This window comes from Puntigrus tetrazona, chromosome 9, assembly GCF_018831695.1.
Source record: "Puntigrus tetrazona isolate hp1 chromosome 9, ASM1883169v1, whole genome shotgun sequence".
Lineage (NCBI taxonomy): Eukaryota > Metazoa > Chordata > Actinopteri > Cypriniformes > Cyprinidae > Puntigrus > Puntigrus tetrazona.
This window is the reverse complement of record NC_056707.1, coordinates 8,866,803-8,880,979: the sequence shown is the minus strand read 5'-3', so window position 1 is coordinate 8,880,979 and position 14,177 is coordinate 8,866,803. Positions and strand designations below refer to the sequence as shown.

At 40.1% G+C, this 14,177-nt stretch overlaps 2 protein-coding genes across 2 annotated transcripts; one reads left to right on the top strand and one right to left on the bottom strand.

Annotated features, from left to right (window-relative positions):
• Positions 1-1,891: 1,891 nt before the first annotated feature.
• On the top strand, positions 1,892-4,299 carry cdk5r2b (cyclin-dependent kinase 5, regulatory subunit 2b (p39)). Its single transcript, XM_043248259.1, has one exon. The coding sequence runs from the start codon at positions 2,398-2,400 to the stop codon at positions 3,307-3,309; it is 912 nt and encodes a 303-aa protein (XP_043104194.1). The 5' UTR covers positions 1,892-2,397; the 3' UTR covers positions 3,310-4,299.
• Positions 4,300-9,346: 5,047 nt separating this feature from the next.
• On the bottom strand, positions 9,347-13,883 carry fev (FEV transcription factor, ETS family member). The gene is made up of 4 exons (XM_043248266.1): positions 13,786-13,883; positions 11,719-12,950; positions 11,211-11,282; positions 9,347-10,542 (listed from the first exon to the last, which is right to left on the bottom strand). Exons 2-4 carry the CDS (start codon positions 11,804-11,806, stop codon positions 9,995-9,997), a joined length of 708 nt encoding a protein of 235 aa, XP_043104201.1. The 5' UTR covers positions 11,807-12,950; positions 13,786-13,883; the 3' UTR covers positions 9,347-9,994.
• Positions 13,884-14,177: the final 294 nt, after the last annotated feature.

Sequence of the window (14,177 nt, the reverse complement as noted above, 5' to 3'; positions counted from 1 at the left end):
TGTATATAAAATAGAACAAATATTAAAATATAAAGCTGTTTATTATATACATAAATGTATATATGAAGAGTTCATTTGCCAAAACAAATGAACAGAAATCGTGGGGTTTTTTGGCAAATAAACTCTTCATGTGTTCAATGTTTTAATTTATTACTTTTTTTTATAATAACCGTTAAGACACATTAATGTGTGTGTGTGTGTGTGTGTGTGTGTGTGTGTGTGTGTGTGTGTGTGTGTGTGTGTGTGTGTGTGTGTGTGAACAATAAGTGATGTGAGGTATGCAGCAGGCCAGTGTCATCCAATTTTAAACCAACTTTGCTTTATTAGTTTTGTAGGCCGCATTTTTATAACTGACCACTAGGTGGAGAGAGAGTGCAAGGAGTGTCTTCAAAAATACATTAGGTACCAAACAACCTTGATTTAGTGATGTATCCGGTAATCTGTCTTCATTGAAGAACGTTCTGATGAAGAATTTGCTGTAAATCTGAGCTGTAACTCACATATCCTTGCCTTGACTCAGCAAGTACTTCCTCCGCAACAGTTGTCTCTCAACTGTTGATATACAGTAATGCTGATTCATATCTGTAATGAGGTAATATTGACAAACTTGTCCAAATACCATATCTGACATTATAGATAATATTTATTACAGCATCTATCTTAAAATAGATGCCTTACGACATGGCTGATTATTATTACAGATCATTCATTTCATTGTCCTTTGATAGAAATGTAGCCTACCAAATTGACAGATAGGGACGGAGGAAAAAAAGTAATAATTTTCTTTATAGACACATTGCTTTTCGCCGTAACTGTAAGGTTGCTGCAAGAGGTGAATATTCATAACTCTCTCCCTGCATATTCATTAGACAGACTGCAGCACTGTCAGTTCTACCAGTGTGATGCTGCATTGTGGGCAATTCCTCCGAGTCTCACAGGTTCCCTGTGTCCTAGTTTTGGAGCATGTTTTGTTATTACATTGTGTGCATTGTAGCATCTCAGTCTCTCAATATGGCCAGCAAATCATTGCATTGCATTATCTTTGTGTCATATTGTGCACCAAGTTGATTTAAACCACCCACCCTCCCAAATGCCTTTTTTCTTCTAGATTTTTGTTTCTGTGTAATTCAAAGGTTTTTTTTTAGAGTGTATTACAGTTTATCTGTCCTGCCAGCTGTTATGATCAGACAGGCCTTTTGTCATTTAGCAGAGCCACAGATGGGAGACCAGCATGGGGTCAGTAGCAAAAAGACAAAGACCATACCATTTAACTTGCACAGGAACACATGAACGGTGTGTTAAGTTGATCTAGCTGTCTTATAAACCTGGAATAATGTGTTATACGAAATCTTGGCTCTTCGATTCTTCTTTTCTAAGTCGCTTAACTGTATATGTAACTGTAAATAGGATTTGAGACATTTGATGTTTGAATTGCATTGTGTTACACATCATGTTTTCTCTCTGTATGACACTTATGGGTGTCTCCTGACGAATAATGAAGCATGATTACATTTGTCATAAATAGGTTATTTACAGAGCAAATGTTAATGTTGACTGCTTTAATCCAGATTTAAGAGTGACAGAGCAGCTTGATGAATTTGGGTTTCCTTTCATAATCTCATGGAAACTTAAAGGAGTAGGCTACTCATGTAACCCCAGTTTCTGCCAAGACAGATTAATTTGCTTTCAGCAAGTTGGTCCAACAAACAAAAACATGTGCAAAGAGTTATGCAAAATGTCGTTATTAAAGTAAAGTTACTTTTTTAAAATGTCTAGGAAACAGCCTGGGCCAAATGTTAGTAATAACAAGTATAATAGCAAGTTTGCTTTTTTAAAATGCAATTTCTCATTGCATCTCTCTTGGTTAAATCGCCAGTTATTGTTTTCTATTTCGACTCTTTCAGCGCTAAGTAGGTTAAATGGAAGAGCCGAGGAGAGAATCGCGCCCTGTCTGGGAATAGCGCGACTATACTTGGCTCATGCGGTCTAAATATTCCCCCTTCTGAAGCGATAATGTGAACGCAGGCGCTCGCTTCTATTGGCGCTTCAGCCTGTCATTCGTCTCCCGAAGCCCCGAGGTTGGCTAATTACGCAGACACGTTGGGATAATCCCGGTTGGCAGAAGCTGATGTCAGATTGGTTTGGCTAACCGCAAATCCGCTCTAGTTGAGGTGGGCAATGCAGGACTAGCTTGCGGTCACTGCTGCGGGAGGAGTGGAGGGAGAGCCTGGCTGCTCGGGAATTTCATTTCTGATGGGCTGTCAGTCCACCTGCTAACCTGCCCGCTTCACTGACCAAATGGAGCTGTCCTTGTGATCCGACGCGCTCGATCTCCACCGCGACGTCTCCGCGCTCGCAGGGCCGTAACGTAAGAGTTTTGTCTGCGCGCTCTGCGATATGGGGACCGTGCTCTCTATATCCCCTATAGCGACTAAGGGGACCATTCTGAAAGATGGAGAAGACGAAGCCAACGGGAAAATCGAGAAAAGCTTTAAAAGGCAGTCTGTGGTCGTGTCCACGCTCACGTTTAAGCGGTTAGTGACCGCATCGAGTAAGAAGAAAAGTGCCAAGAAAGTCAGCCCGAATCCTCTTCCTCTGCCCGCGAGCAGCGACTGTCAGGTGGAGCATCTGAATCAGGAGAACTCCAAGAAATCGAAACAGTCCGAGAAGAAAACAAAGAATGGACCTCTCGCCGTGCCCATCCCCACGGTCCCTCCCCATCCGGACCAGGAGCAGGAGCAGTTCACTCCAGCGGCGAAGCAACTGGTGTCGGTCCAGAAGCAGCCCAGCAGCCGGTCGCTCGTCTCGCCGCGGCGCGTGATCGTCCAGGCCTCCACCGGGGAGCTGCTCCGTTGTCTGGGCGAATTCCTGTGCAAGCGATGCTGCAGAGTCGGGGAGCTCACCCCAAACGAGGTTATCCTCTGGTTCCGAAACGTGGACAGGACTCTGCTGCTGCAGGGCTGGCAGGACCACGGCTTCATCACGCCTGCCAACCTCGTGTTCGTCTATCTGCTCGTTAGGGAAACCGTGACCGAGGATGTCGACAGTCCGCGTGAACTCCACGGGACCTTTCTGACCTGCCTCTATCTGGCGTATTCCTACATAGGGAACGAGATCTCGTACCCTCTCAAGCCCTTCATGGTCGACACCAATAAGGACGTGTTTTGGGATCGTTCGTTAGATGTCATCGATAAACTCAGCGGCAAAATGCTGCAGATAAACATGGATCCGCACTTTTTCACAGAGGTTTTCCAAGACTTAAAAAACGAAGGAGATTATAAGAAGGATGCGAGCGAACTGGATCGCTGAGTGCGGTCAGAATCTCAGCAGAGATCAATTGCTTCTGATTTATTTGGAGGTAATTGTAATCAGCTCTGCCTCAATGACTGTTACGTTGCACCTTGAGCCGATTTATCAATTTAGTATTTATGACACTGTTGTGTTGGCTTTGTTTTATCAGTATTAAGTAGCCCCGGTGAAGTGATTTGTAATAGCCAACTTGGCTTCACCGGTGTAGCTGCAGTTTTATGCATGTCGTATAAATTTACATCTGTTGCCGTGATTCACAGTCACTCATAAAAAAGGGAACGCGCAACTTTTATTCCACATAAAGTCAGCCTCATCTGTCATTTCTAAGTTATCCGGGTCACTATTCTCCTGAGACCTAAAGTTGCGTATTTTAGATCTGTTGTTGCATTACAATTGTTTTATGTCATTTAAGTGTTTGGTGTAGCCTTTCCAGCATACTTATATTCGTTTAGCTCCAAAAACATATACACCATTTGTGTTGTATTGTGAAAAACGACTGGAAGCTGCTGTGTCAAGGATTGAATGGTACTAGCGCGGACCAGCGTGGGTCTCAGGAGGATGATGCTCCACTTGAAGAGACGTGAACGGAACTATCCAAGGTGCTGACCTATTTATGCTCGTGTGCTCTACTGACAGACACTTGTCTCCGGCCATTCTGGATTTGAAACTTGAAAGTGTTTTCTCTTCTCTGAGAGCTTCTATGTGCCAATTCTTGGGTGATCTGATCGTTTCACACTGGTTTGAGGAAAATGGGCGGATCGCGCTTGGAGATTATTTTTAATACTTTGAGGTGATTCTTCAGTGCTCTTTCTTGAATTTAATAAAAGCCAGTCTAACTGGTTTTCTTGCACAAGCTCATTAATGCACTGACTACGTGCCATTTGACGACATACTTTAAGGTCATATAACATTGATAGGTTCAGCTGATCTTTGGGACAAGCCATCTTATCATTTATCTCTACAGTGTACAATAAAACTGGAAATCTCTTCTTTCCTCTCTGTTTATTCTACGTGTTTGCATGTTTAATTCGCCCTATAATAATAGTTTTTGAAAAAGGAAGGGACCTGAATTTAATTATTAAACTACAGTTCATCTGTAGATGGATCGGTCCTCCCGACGACTGCTATCTAAGGCCACGTCCTTGTTTTCTGCGTGCGTTTTCATCGTCCAGAAGTCCCGTTCACCTGAAAGCAAGAATGAGCGAGTCTCGCAGTTGTGAATAAAACACTCGACATGAATGATCTTCGAGTTCATTGGCCGGAATTTGCTGCAGTCTGTGAGAGGGGTTTCTCTGGGTCAGCGGAAGACAAGTGAACTGGGGCTTCATCTCTCTAGTCTGTCGCTATAGTAACCGCAGGATCTCTCATTCACAGCACTGCGGAACCTCACGCGCTTCTCCTCAAGCTGCGCGTGCCCACGTGCACACAGTAGATGCGCGTTAAGCAGGCTATGTTGTGCCAAATAGTTTTCAAGTAGGAAATTAGCTAGCAATCAACACATGTTCTAGTTTTGGATCTATCTATCTATCTATCTATCTATCTATCTATCTATCTATCTATCTATCTATCTATCTATCTATCTATCTATCTATCTATCCATCTATCTATCTATCTATCCTTTAAAAAGTACCTTAAAGTAGCTCATTTAAATATTTATGACATTTATTAGTGAATTTTGAGTGAAAATTGGTTTTAGACCAGTTCATTTTCATTATATAAAAATACTTTGAAAGCCACTTAGAAATTAGCATTAGCCTACAATCAGAAATTGTAGCCTATATTTCTTTTAAATAATTAAAGCAGTTAAACATTAAACAACATTTTGAAGTATAAAGACTGAAATTGTATTTTGAATTTAAGCGGAAAATAAATCAGACCTTTGTTCATTCTTTTTTTTTTTGAAATTCCAGAATTTCTTAAATTATTCGCTCAGTTCTTAATAGTGGACAGATTCATAATATTTAAAAACAATATCCCAGAGACTAATATGTTCTGTTGAATGGCCGTGCCTTATTAGTTGCAGATATAAAGCAGGATCCTCAGTAAACAAGTGATTTCTTAGAGACCCTAACCAAAGTGCCAAGCACAGGATTAGTTCTTTTTTTGTACTTGTTAAAATGGTTCCTTAATCTGTCATAAGGCTTTCTTCAGTTATCATCAGCTTGACCTTATGACACTGTGCCCTGGCTATATATACTGTATATAAGAGGTCTTATCTAAGTCTTTCCACTAACTGATCCCAGATTAGTAGAAATAGGTTATATTACATTGGAAATCAAAGTGTCAGTATAGTACTCTTTTGTCAGGTCAGTGAATAAACACCTTTATGGCATGGCAACAACAAGCTTGTCAAACAAACAACTTATGTGTTTTTCTTTTTTCAATTGAAGAATGTACTTCTTATGTTATAAGGAATAGTTCAGCCCAAATTTCTTTCAGAAATTTACTGACTCTTTTTTTATGCTACTGAACCAATATGATTGTTTCTTGGAACACAAAAGAAATTTTGAAGAATGTTCATGCTGTTCTTTATCAGCCAGTGAACGCATGCAGCAACCATGGGCTCCAAATAGATGACGTAGGCTTGGAATGACATGGAGGTCAAATAATTATGACAGAAATACATAAAAAGGCCCATTCCAGATATTGTTTAAAAAAATCATTTAAAATGTAAAAGTCCACAACACAACTATAACAATAACAATACGGTTGGAATCATTTTAATTGGTTTTACTAGCAGATACAAAAATGTATTAAAAATAAAAATCTGAATTTACTGCATTTAAAGCGACAGACGCCAGAACTGTACATTTATCACTCATGTTGTAAGCATCCCTTAAAATAGATTAGAGATTTTAAAAATTACTTAAATAAGATAGAATGTTTCAAACAGGATACTTTTGCCTACATTGAGTACGAAATAATTAGCCACAGACGTGATTACGCTTTTTTTTTCTAGTTTCTCTGGGGGAGAGGAGATGGAGGATGTTGACTATATATAGAGCGAGAGTGGGCGTTCCGTGACTGACTTGAATGGATGATACGTTCAGTGCCACCCACTGGCTGGGAGTTAGTCACTGGATCACACAGACAGATCCAAAGCTGTACCGCTCATTAAGGTTTCTCTAGGGGCTGCCAGCCAACACTCCTCTTCTGTCACAGAGGGTTGTGTTTACCAGAAACGATTATTTCAGCAGCCTTTTAGGGGGCTAATAACCGTTACCAATTCTGAATTAGATCGATTGCTCTTCGGCTTCCTTTAATGATAGCATTTATCCTCGACCCAGCATGACCAGCAAGTGGCACCGTGCATGTAAACACAATCTATTTTTTAACCGTATTTTAATATGGTTGATTTTATACACTTGTTTAGGGCAGAAGAGATTGGAAATGTTTTCCTCACACCCGTGTGTTATGCAAAATCCCCTGCAACGGACTTAGCACAGATAATGTCCAGATTAACTCTTGTACATTCACCCACTCAATGACACCCTAGAGCTCAGGAGAGCTTATTATAAGAGTGATTTATATTAGTGAGCACTGAGGAGACCTACGGAGGGTAGACCTTATATATAGATTAGATGCTCTTTGTTGTTGTTGTTTACATTTTCACTTTCCCTACCTTTAAATAAAATAAAAAGGGCACTATTGTTATGTTATAATAACAACAGCTGTATATTTATTTATTGTACTGTATTTGAGTGTAACTATTTTTGTAAATAGATTTTTTTAAACAATAGGAAAGTTAAACCATATTAGAAACATTATGTGGTATAATTTTGACAAATGCGCAAATGTGTTTTTTTATTTTATTATTTATTCTAGAGAAGAAAAGAAGGTAACACTTATATTTATGATACATTATAATGGTAGTCTTAAGGCATGCACTATAATGCATTATAAACATCTCATGAATAATCAATTAAAAGCAATTAATAAACAATTATAAAACATTGTAGTATTTACACATCACGGTGCGCCTGCAGAAGGTGGTGAGGATGGGTGGAGGAAGACTTGCTCTTTTTAGACGGCGATGGAAGCGTAGACACTGTTGTACCTTGTGACCAGGTGTTGGTGGTCCAGGTGAGATCCTCTGTGATGTGCACTCCCAGCAATTTAGCCATAGTGCCGGAGGTACTGTTGCCGACACGGACTGACTGAGGTTTTGAAGTTCAAAAGTCCAAAATCCAATTGCAGAGGGAGGTGTTCAGGCCTGTGGCTGTGGTTAATCCTTGATGGAGTCTTCCTTACATCACCTGGCGATAGACAGAGTATCTGGAGATGAGTGTAGTTTCTGTGCAGGTGTGTCGTTCTGTTTCTCAGATCGTGTGTAGAAGTGCATCTGGCAGGGATGTTTCATCGTCCCTGGCCTGCGGTAGCGGCTTGTAGTCAGTGATGCTCTGAATGGCTTGCCAAAGCATCAGAGTGTCTTTACTGTTGCAGAAGTTATTGTTGATTTTTTTGGGCATGATGTTTTGCCTTCTTAACGCCATAAGACAGATTCACTTGCTGTTTGGAGGGCTGTCTTGTCTCCTGATCTGAAAACTTATAAGTGGCATTTGTCTGCTTGAAGTAAAGTAACATGTAAAATGGCAGGATATGAGACTTATAATACATTATAACTATGAGAAATTTAATTCATTGTAGGTTAAGTGCATATATTGTGTCCAATGTGTGTTATAAAAAAATTCATAAAGCTATAGCCACAAATAAGTAAATATTATAACATTAAAATTGTTCTTATGAATAGTCATGAGCTGATGCAACATATTATAAATTAATTTACAATGCATTATGCATTCATAACAATGCCTGAAGAATACACTTATAATGTCTATAATAAGGCTTCATAAAAAGTGTTACCGAAAATAATTATGTAATTTTAATACAAGCGAGGCCAGGCAAAATGTTTCATAATTGTTTTGCTCTTTAAATTTAGAAAAAAAAGCTTAAAATAGATAAGCTGTTTCTGTTGTGACAACGTGCCCCATATAGAGTAAGTACTGTTTGAGCATATTATGTTAAATGGGCTGTGTCCATGTCTGTGCAGGCACTTTCTCTAAGCTGGAGTTTGTTGGCCAGAGTAGAGCTGGATTTAAAATAGGTCCACTGTGTCAGTGCAAACAAATCCTGCCATAAATGGCAGAGCCCAGCGGAGCTGCTATTGACATGCAGATCACACTGATGGGACTTATGGGTCTCCTCACAATACACAGCAATGCTGGAGAAATTCCTTGTCTATGACATCAAATGAGCTACCAGCCAATTACACAAGGAAACCAATTTCCACAAAGAAATGCATTGCCATTTGGGTATCTGAGTCTCGCTACATGATAGGAGAAGGTCTGGATTCCCTACTTATTTTCCTTCTTTGTACCTTTTAGTATTTTGATATATGAAGCTGAAAGGATGTCCCGCAGCAGTGGTTTTCAAACCTGTCCTGAAGGGCACCCCTGCCCTGCCCATTTTGTGCGTCTCCTTTTATCAAAGACACCTGATTTAACGTTTAGCTTGTTAGTACAGACTGCAAGACCTGAATTGGGTGTATCTGATAACTGAAACATACAGGGTGCCTCCAGGACAGGTTTAAAAAGCACTGTCCTGTGGCGCTCTCTCACAGCCGAGGTTATGGTTGAATGTAGATGCATGGCGCCCTCTAGTGTCCAGATTGTGTAATTGTAAAACAGCGCGCGCGCATCTTAAGCGAGAAAAATACTTTCCTTCCCCAGTATTTTATTAAGCTGCTTTGTTTTTCTTTCTTTTTATCTATTTACAATGCCAATAAGTTAAATATAGGCTATGCGGGCTATTATTCAAGTTTAGCCTATATCACAGCCTATAGGCCTACTTGCAACCCCGCACACGTTTGCTTAATAATATAAAATCATTTTTAATAAGTGTTTTTGTTTTTTGTTTTTTTGCGCAAATGTACTATTTTGATGCTAGACACCATTTAACTTATACAAAATAAATATAAATAGGTGTTTTTATGGTACTGTGACTACAGAAACACACAAAGAACAAATATAACAGTTCATGATTTTTACACGAATCATTTTAATGCACCGTCACAAGCAAAATACAGTATAACTAAATAATCAACTGAGTGAAAACAAGGCAAGGACACAAACTGCCGATCAGTCTTTGCGCGCTTAACAAAAAAAAAATTCTTCATGGTTTCTCAGGGCAAACGCTTTTAAAATGCAGCCCCGTGCCCAATATTCACCGTCGACGTTAAATAAATAAGGACATATCAAAGCGCTTCACATAAGTGTTAACGATGCTCGATTACAAAAGTGTAGTAGCGAACATATTTTTGCTTCTTACCATTTGTTCTCATACCGTGTAGCGTTTTCTCCACCATCGCGCTCATTTCTTCTTCCCTCCCGCAGAGTACGGAGACTTTACGTTATCCGGCTGACTTTAACGACAAATTAACCAGCGACGGCGTTATGTTTTCCATAAGATGGCGCTACATCGCTTTTTTTAAGCAATCTTTAAGCGATCGACATTAAAAACTCCACCAAACGCGATTCCCAAATCATCCTTCTCTCTTTTTTTTTTTTTTTTTTCTGGGGCATGATAGCAATAATAGCCTACAACGTTGAAATCGCTCGCGCTTTTGAATATAGCCTCGCGCAGACTAGTCTATCAGCTCGCGCTCCTGCGGCAAATGAAAGGAAAATCAGTTATAGTGGCTATTGATGTTGTTGAGGTTATTTAAACTGTTGATGTTGTTAACGCAACTTATGTGCGAGGCGGACACGGCGCCGAAGGCTCCCGGCGGCTGCAGGTTGTGGCTGTGATAGAGGGTCGGGGGAGATCCGGGCCAGTACGAGAACCCCGACGGACCGGCGCCCGGAGCTACCAGGCTGAGCTTGGAAATGCCGGAGAACTGGAGGGGAGCGAAGTTGCTCTGGAATTTGTAAATGGCTTGTTCAGTGGAGGAGGGCTGGCACACTTGCGCCAGGCCGTTAAAGTCAAATTTGTACGCGTATCGCTTTCCGTGCACCTTGGTCATGATGTTTTTGTCGTAGTAATAGCGCAGAGCTCGGCTCAGTTTGTCGTAGTTCATGTTCGGTTTACTCTTGCGTTCCCCCCACCGCCGGGCCACCTCGTCCGGGTCGATCAGTTTGAACTCCCCGTTGGTGCCCTCCCAGGCGATGCAGGTCATGTTGGCGCTGTCAGACAGCAGCTCCAGAAGAAACTGCCATAGCTGGATCTGGCCGCTGCCTAAAACGCAAGTAAGCTTACATAAATGTAGGGGAAACCGACAGAGCTTTTGTAATCGGTATTTTACAAAATCACTAATTTTTAACAAAAAAAAAAAAAAAAAGTAGTTTTCTTAAGATGTCTATATGCTATTGATGGTTCTTTGGAGGTTTATTATTATTATTATTTAAATTTTCATTACAGTTTTATTTTTTTTGGTGTATTGGCTTTTTTATTCTGAAAAACAATGGTTATTTATTGGCATATGGTTGCATGAAAAATCGGTCTTAAAAATCTTAAATTAAATTTCTTTCAATTCTTCAAAGAAATATTTACTGGGACCTTCTTCGCCGAATCAAACGTGAAAACCCTATTTTGTCTTATCATGAATATAAAATTAAACAAAATCCCAATTGAGCAGTAGAAGCACCTTGAATATAATAATGATAATAATAATAATAATAATAATAATAATAATAATAATAATAAACAATACATAATAAAACACATTTCAGATCAAGAGCCATAAATAAAAGAGAAGCCAAGCCACGGTTACAAAAATGAGAACGATACAAAAAGAGAAAGAAAAAAAAACAATGGACACAATAGCATTTAGTTTAATTATGCATTAGCATTTTTTGCACGAAAGTGAGAACATTTGTCTGTCAACAATTCATCGCAACGCTCACCTTTCTGCACTCCTGTGTTGATGGGGGTCCAAGAGGAGCTTTTGCTTTCCTTCAAAAGATTTTCCGTAGGGTCTGAAAGAAAGCGTTTGAAAATATGTCCGACATTTAAAACGTAGCTGTGACTGATATTGCAAATGCCTTCAAAAATACTGGACTAACATATTTCACCACATTCCCCCGTCTACGTATGTGCACTTCCTAATTTTAGACAAAACGCGTAATGCCACCCATCGATAAATAACTAATCGCGGCAAAAGAGGTTAAATATTATGAGTATTGTATTGTTGCCGCTCGATGTATTTGCCCAGACTTCAGCGTTGAGGTCAGGAAACGCGTCCAGGAAAAAGGATATCCGATTTCCGACAAAAGAGGACATGCGTTCCAGATGGAGAAGTCGGAGACACCGGCGCCGGTGCGCGGTATCGCGCCCGCGGACCCCCAGCGTCGCCCTCTCCCTTTCAGTCATTTCAGCAATATTTCTCATTTTACGCACAAAAAGATTGTGTACCTGAGAGATACATGTTAAACATAAGGCTTCCTCCGCAGTTCTGTCGCATTGTGCTGGCGGTGGAGGACGTGAAAGGGTAGGCTTTCATTGGCGCAAAGATTTTTATTAAACTTTATCTCAAAACTGTGATCTGGAATAAATGTGAGACAGATTGAAGTTTCCAGGCAACTGTCACAAGCCCCATCTCTGAGACAATATTCAGACAGCAATTTCCTTCGGTGCATTGGTTTAATTAAAAGAGCAATTTACCTCTGTCATCCCTCCCCGTCTCCACAATAAAAAGGAACCGATAGAAATTCGGCCTTATCAATCCACCATCAAGGTTTAATAAAGTTTCTGCGTTAAGATCAGAGTTTCTATGGAGAATTGAAGTGTTTGACATGGAAACCGGTTCAGATCCTTTTTCTTTTCCGCCTTTTTACCTCTTTGCAAACAGAAAGGCCTGTTCCATGTTGGTTGAGAATATTTACCTTTTAACCATGCCTCAGTGCATAATGGTAAACAAGAACATTTTATCCCAAACTTATGCTGCTTTAATGAGCAATAGATGGTGTAGTAAAGCCTCTGCCCTGCCTTATGATCGCTTCTCCCGCGCTCTTACATAATGCATGCTCCTTTTGATATAGCGCCTAATATTACACTTTTATAAATTCGCGTTATATATATTTCCAAACAGCGAGAATGGTATTTTGTCATAATGATGACACGCTATCACCATGCATGCCCTTGAATTGCATGTACATTTAATGTAGGCCTACCTCTTTCTAAAAAAAAAAAAAAAAAACAAATCTTAACAAATATACAACCTATGATAAATTAAAATCTGTGATTTCTGAACGCGAACTGTTAAAACAACAACAGTAGTACAGATTGGGTTATGTGATCATAATTCATAAGACATTGCAACTAGCAAAGTAACGAAACCCCAAATAGAAGAAAAATGTTTTATTTTATTTATTTTTTCCTGTGCCAGGTGAACATGCTAACGCTGACTGCCTACAATTTATTTAACAACACAAGTAGGCCTTAATGTTTGGCAATGAAGAGTAAAGAGTCTTATGGTCGTGAAATACGCCAGGCAGGTGATCGTCGTGTTGTCTCTGGCGTCCCAGACTTGCTTTAGCTGCCTGAGTCATTAAAATAGATCGCAGGCAACTTAAAACAAGCCCCGGATGCGAGGAGGGTCTTCCGTTTGTCCGCGACGAGGGGCTGCTTCGTGCTCGTGCGCGCGCCTGAATTAGACAACAACACACACAATTAGAGAGTTACGTGAAAATAAAATAGAAAATACAAATTGTAAAGAGGATATTTAATCTGGTATATATCAAACGATTTATCTGTGTTTTTAATATCAGCTAAAAAGACCTTGCACGATTAGTCTACACACTGTAAAAGTGAACCGTTCATTTAAGATATGCCTGAATGAACGTGTTTTATTGCTTATAGTTTTTCTTCCTGAGAATTTTATTAACGTTTTGCATTCAAATGTTTGAGCTAAAATGGTCTTTTTATCAATCAACGATAACAGACACGGGGATAACAATTAATTTAATAGCATACCACATTCAATTTAGCGCCATAAATTGATCAACATATAAAATGCCGATGTTTGAATTATTGCCAAATACGCCCAGTAGGGGGTAAATTGCAGCAGCGATTGTACCTTTTTTTTTGTTTTAGCTTAATTGTTATTAGACTCAGTTTAGAGATCGGTAGAAGCGACGTTGAACAACGTTAATCTGAAGCAGGCGAACACTAAAAAACGAGTTGGGCTAAATCTAAATTTTGGATTCATAGCATAAACAACACTGTGTAACAGAGATTGAACAGACTGTTACCTACTCCCTGTCAGATTGATTTCACTCCAATAAACACCGTTTTCATTTAAATATTTGATTTGATTGCAACTAAACAACTTATGCCATTTCACCAGCCTATCCGAGTTAATTATTAAAACGATTTACGATTTTTTTTTTTAGGTTTTATTTGTATACAGCTTTCCGATCCGCTAGTCCTCACTCATCAGTAAGCCTGTGTCTTTGCTCGCTCCCTCAGTAGTCGACTCACCCCGTCCCGTCGGACCGCAGCCTGCCTCACATCCAGCTGCTCTCAGCACTCTCGTCTGTCTTACAATCATTGCACTAAGAACGAGTGGCACACTTTTAATCAGCTCGTGTGATATGTGTATTTGATAAAGGTGTGTACAGTCGAACGTTTATTAGGAGATCCTGGACTGGGTGTGGGATCGGGTGTTCAAACAGCAAGTGCTCCGTCCACATCTGATCCTGTGTGAGTGGGTGTGTGCGGCCAGAGACCGCCGGAGTCCTCAGCGGTTACACCGCAAACAAATAAGAGGCGGATCACACCCGGATCCCAGGCTCACGAGCCGTTTGATTGGACGAACAAGTGCCCGCACTTCCGTTAACCCATCGTTTTTTAAAAACATTCGTTCTTTGCAT